The sequence below is a fragment of the Eleutherodactylus coqui genome, unplaced genomic scaffold (genome assembly GCF_035609145.1).
Source record: "Eleutherodactylus coqui strain aEleCoq1 unplaced genomic scaffold, aEleCoq1.hap1 HAP1_SCAFFOLD_43, whole genome shotgun sequence".
In the NCBI taxonomy this organism is placed as follows: Eukaryota; Metazoa; Chordata; class Amphibia; order Anura; family Eleutherodactylidae; genus Eleutherodactylus; species Eleutherodactylus coqui.
This window is the reverse complement of record NW_027102323.1, coordinates 111244-117016: the sequence shown is the minus strand read 5'-3', so window position 1 is coordinate 117016 and position 5773 is coordinate 111244. Positions and strand designations below refer to the sequence as shown.

The 5773-nt window shown below is 42.2% G+C and overlaps 1 protein-coding gene across 1 annotated transcript; it reads left to right on the top strand.

Moving 5' to 3' along the window:
- The first annotated feature begins 622 nt into the window (after window positions 1-622).
- LOC136601749 (gephyrin-like) lies at window positions 623-5509 on the top strand. Its single transcript, XM_066588848.1, has 3 exons — window positions 623-670; window positions 3301-3397; window positions 5348-5509. Exons 1-3 carry the CDS (start codon window positions 626-628, stop codon window positions 5479-5481), a joined length of 276 nt encoding a protein of 91 aa, XP_066444945.1. The 5' UTR covers window positions 623-625; the 3' UTR covers window positions 5482-5509.
- Window positions 5510-5773: the final 264 nt, after the last annotated feature.

Here is a 5773-nt window from a genome sequence, read left to right as displayed (position 1 = left end):
CCTGGATGTAACTAGTTAGGTGGTGGTTAGACATCCTTGGGGCACCTCACTACCTTGGTGTAACTGGTCAGGTGGTTGTTAGACATCCTTGGGGCGCCTCACTACCTCGGTGTAACTAGTTAGGTGGTTGTTAGACATCCTTGGGGCACCTCACTAACTCGGTGTAACTAGTTAGGTGGTGGTTAGACATCCTTGGGGCACCTCATTGATGAGGTCACTGTCATGTGATCAGGGGCGGAGCATGTAACTCACCGACAGACGGGTGGTCGTTAGTATTTTGATTGTTTTTTCAATCAACATATGTAATGCCTAATAAATTAACCCATACAAGGGAAAGCATTGGTTTTACTAGTCGCGCTATGGTCTTGAAGGGGTCCAGCTCGAAAAAGGCCTTATTGATCAGAACTTACCGTGCATTCACAAGGTTAAAGGGAAAAATCTATTTCTACATCTTACAAAATCAAATGTGGATTCTGGAGTAAAAGCCTGAACGTGTTACACATAATTTACGTTGTTTACTACCTGCCTTCTCCTGATTAATGGTATTTGTCTTCCATTCACTCTAGGCAACCCTGTGTCAGCAGTAGTTACCTGTAATCTTTTTGTCGTACCAGCACTAAGAAAGATGCAGGGAATCCTGGATCCAAGACCTACAATCATCAAAGCCAGGGTATTTATACCGCCCATGTTATATGGAGAGCGGAATTCGTATCTGCCGTTCCATCGCTATTTATTGCAGTCACCCCTATTAGGAAATGTTATACACCTCTAAAACAGTGTGTGTTTCATGTCCAAGTGTCTAGTGAGGCGGCTCTATACACGTACAAAGGGTCTTTATTTTGAGAATTTACCATATAAAGCAGTTATATGACTTTACATCAACATGAATGTCTCTGTATATGAAGACACAAAATAGCTGCTCAATTTCCATTACTTTGCCGCTGTTTGAAAACTTATATTGTTTTTGTTTTATAAGTAAATGTTAAAGTGACCCTCCAGTTTTCTGGACAAAATTCTGCAATGGAGCCGGAGGAGGAACGTGGGTGTGTATATTATCTGCAGTTGTTCTTCTCTGCCGTCTTTCCAATTTGCAGTTCCAGGTCCTCTTTTCGGGCATTCAAGATGGCCGATTCAGTCTTCAATCTAGCTAATCTCTACAGTGTATTGGTAGTCTTAGACTAACGATGCATTATACCTGTTCGCTGACTTGCCAATGGACAATCAGAGAGCAGTGCATTAGGTAGTTAGAAAATAGCTGTAGCCATCTTGGACAGGTGGAGCCACGGCCTGAAACTGGCAGATTGGGAGGCGTGGCATAGAAGAACAAGTGCAGGTAATTTACCCTCCACTTCGTTAGGTACAAGGACAGAATTTTGAAGGTTTACTTTAAGAGGGATTTTCAACGATGGGATGTTTCAACGGTGGGGGTATGACTGCTGGGACCCCCAGTGTTCAGTGTTCCTGAGACTGGGGGACCTGCGTCCCGCTTATTTCACAGTTCAGCATACATCGTCTCGCTTCTGCAGGGAAGCAGGGAATAGAGCTGCTGGTCACACAGAACAGGCTGATTCCTCTCAACGGTGCAGGCAGATAGCCGAGTGCTGTGCTGTGTTTGCCTATATGTCTGACCTATTGAAATGAATGGAGTAGTGCCACTCCATTCATTTCAACGGGGCAGACAGAAATAGCCGAGTGCTGTGCTCGACTATTATTGTCTGCTTCATTCATTTCAAAGGGGCAAACAGCCAAGCACAGCAATCGGACGATCCCACTGATCTATCAGTTTTCACTGGATGGGTGAAAACTGGAAAAAATGTCCCATCGCCCGGAATACCGCTTTAAGGAAAAACTCCAGGTAAATGTGTATGTGATTAAGGCCGATTTCACATCGGAGTCGGAGGTTCAGTCGCAGATTCGGCTCAAAGTACTGGAAGAAAAAGTGCTGCATGCAGAGCTTTTTCTTTCATCTAAAGTTAGGCAGCCGAGTGGAAAACAGACGGACCTCATTATAATCAATGGGGTCTGTCTGGTGCTTGTGGTGCTGTCCAGAGAATGAGCCATTTGGTTGCAGAGATTCCCCTTTCCTGCTCCCCGAACAGAGCACAAAAGTGGAACCATGGCTGCAGATATAAAACCACCCTAACTTTACACTATACGGTCTTTGTGTTCCCCAATTTCACTACTACAATATGTTGCTAACAATTGGAGGATGTTATGTTAAAGGGGTTGTACTGTTTTTAAAAAAAAAAACATTTTCGTGTACCCTATTAGGGAATTATGAGTTAACCCTTTCCAATCAACTGTCTGACAGCTTCCGACATTCTGATTAAAGCCTGAAGACGGCCGACAGGGTATTTTTACTGTATATTGTCGGCTGCTCCGTCATCAGAGCCTCTTAGGTACACCACATACTGCAGTGCTGGTTTTAGCCAGCAGGTGGCGCTCTTGTATAATGACAGAAAGAAAAAGCCTCATAGGAATCCAAAATTAGATTAGAAGAGGGCATTGAGGGTCCCTGTCTCCTGAGGAGTGGAGAGCAGTTAGAAAGAATGTCTCCTGATCTGGAGGACTTGACCTGCCCTGCATTACACAGACCTCTTACTCATTTTAATGGGCTGTGTGTAATGCTCAATTTCACCATGGCTTATTTTTGTGCTTGAAGAAACTAGTAATTTAATTGGTATGCAAGCAGAACACCAGCTCCACTTGTACGGAGTTACATCCTGTATTATTCTCCAGAGCTGCATTCCCAATTCTTCAGGTTTCATTGCCAAAATACCCTATGATTTATTACTGGATGTATGTCTGGATATATATTGGCATATTTGGGAAATGTGATTTTCACATCAGGCACTGAATAGTTTCACTGCATCATAGGAGTGCAATGGGGACCAGCAGAATTATGGGCACAGCTCTTGATTATAATGCAGACTGTAAGTCATGATCAGTACAAGATAAGTAATGCTATATATTTACAAAGTCCTCTTTAGACCATTCCTTTTTGTTAGAAGGGACCCTCATTAAAAATAAGCTAATCCCAGTTTGTCCAACTGCTGGACCCCAAGCAAACCACTGGAATCTATGAGGGAAAAGACAGCAAGGGGAACTTCTACACTTGTCCATTGCTATCAGTGGCATGTCTGTGTAATACATAGATGTGTCTGTTTTTTCAGATGCTCCTAGCTGCCGCTCTTCACTCTCGTAGATGGTATTTAAAGTTGGACAGATGATTGAAATACAACAAGAAAAATAGGTGAATATGACTGAATATAGGAGAACATTTTCTTTTCTGTCTTGCAGTTATCTTGTGATGTAAAGTTGGATCCTCGCCCAGAGTACCATCGCTGCATACTTACGTGGCATCACCAAGAGCCACTGCCTTGGGCACAAAGTACAGGTCTCTATTGACTACATATAACTGGACACTTCTATCAGTTAGGTTGTAATGGATATTTTAATAACATTGCCATCAACTTGATAATATAACTAGCAGATATCACACAGTCAGAAAGTGCCATGGCGGGGTGCCCACCCCTACAGCTTCTAACAAAAAATAACTGCATAACCGGTAATGGAAGCCACCATTTTCTTTTCTTAGGGTAGCTTTTCACAGGATGACTTTCGGGTATGTAAGCGTTCGAAAGCCATTCCAACAACTAAGACTTCTGTACTTTCACACAGGAGCGATAGTCGTTCAGTTAATGGAGGCGAAGCGCGCTGGAGATCTCTTCCGGCTGTCAACCTCCGTTTACTGTGAACAAACAGTTGTTCAATGAGAACTCACTAGTTGCTTTGTTACACTTAGCCAAAACAAAATGATCAATGAGCAATTTCTCGCTCAATCAAATCCTGCGTTATTGCACAGAAAAACTATCAGTCAAAATTGCTAGTTCGAACGATTTTTCAGCCAATAGTTGGCACAGGTGAAGCCACCCTTAGGCTCCTTTTAGACTTGTAAAGGTTGATTTCTATTAGCCCTGCAAGGAAGAAGAGGGATTTGAATGGAAATATGCTGGTGGATGACTCGCTATAAAGCAAAAAGAATTTATCATATCAGTCATGGAAGAAGTAAAAAAAAAACTGACCAAATGGTGGCAAGAACCATTTTTAGGAAAGGTTCCTATAGCTTGCTTGTATGGTAAAGCGTTAACAGTCGATGTGGCAAAACATTGCAAAAAGAACAGGCGTGGTGCATAATATGGTGTAAAAATACATTGGGATGAAATGGAAATCCGCTGGCTCTATTCTATATTGTATCATCAGGAGATCTGAAAATCCTTTAGCTGGAAACCTGACCTTGATTGCCAAACAGACATTACTCAACCCGTCACCACAATAGATGACCACTAAGGGTCCCACTACCTACATCAAGAAAGTCAGAGGAGTCAACTTGAATTATACACAGTATATTGTACCTTACATTGTTTTAGTTTTTACTTTATGTTCCTAAGGACCAAAAAAATGGATGCCAGGTTTGGAAAATCTTTTTATAGTTCCCATAAATATCATAGAATCGTGGATTTGGAAGGGACCTCCATGGTCATCCGGTCCAACTCCTTGCTCAATGCAGGATCACTAAATCATACCAGACAGATGTCTGTCCAGCCTCTGTTTGAAGACTTCCATTGAAGTAGAACTCACCACCTCCCGTGGTAACCTGTTCCACCCATTGATCACCCTGACTGTCGAATATCTAATTTGTGTCTCCTCCCTTTCACTTTCATCCCATTGCTTCTAGTCTTTCCTTGTGCAGATGAGAATAGGGCTGATCTCTCTGCACTGTGACAACCCATCAGATATTTGTAGACCGCTATTAAGTCTCCTCTCAGCCTTCACTTTTGCAAGCTAAACATTCCCAGATGCTTGAACCGTACCTAACAGGACATGGTTTGCAGACCGCTCACTATCCTGGTAGCTCTTCTCTGAACTTAATCCAGTTTGTCTATTTTTTTAAAAATTGGGGTGCCCAGAACTGGACACAGTATTCCAGCTGAGGTCTGACTAAGGAAGAGTAGAGGGAGATAATTACCTCATATGATCTAGACTCTATGCTTCTCTTAATACATCACAGAATTGTGTTTTTCATTTTTGCTGCTACGTCACAGTGTTGACTCATGTTCAGTCTGTGATCTATTAGTATAGTCAACTACTTCCTCCAGACCCTAAAGACGAATAACCCATCACACTAGAAGGTTAATCATTAGCCACTAGGTAGAGTAAGCTGATTAATGAACCAGTCTTTACATTACGTCGACTGATCCAGACACCAAGAACTCCCATATAGGAAATGTCCATTGTCATCTTGTCTTACGAGGAGTGTGCTAACGTCTATGTCTTCTCCACGCAGGTAATCAGATGAGCAGTCGCCTGATGAGTATGCGCAGTGCCAATGGACTGTTGATGCTACCTCCAAAGACAGAGCAGTATGTGGAACTTCACAAGGGAGAGGTGGTGGATGTCATGGTCATCGGAAGGCTATGATGACAAAAGCAAGAGAGAAGCATTGATGCATGTCCACATATCATTGACTGTATCCTGTAATATGCAACGGCACAGCTAGTTTTTATGATTTGGATAAAGTTGATCAGTGTAGTCAACATCTTGAACTAAATTTCAAAAACTGACTTTGAGGAGAAAAACTGAAAAAAAAATCCCCCCCCCCCCCCCCCAAAAAAAAACCTTATAAAAAAAAAACTCTTATAAAACCTTATTCTGATTATATCAAGGCAACTTTTCCTTCATTGCAATTGCTTTGTGTGTTAAAATGCTAGGT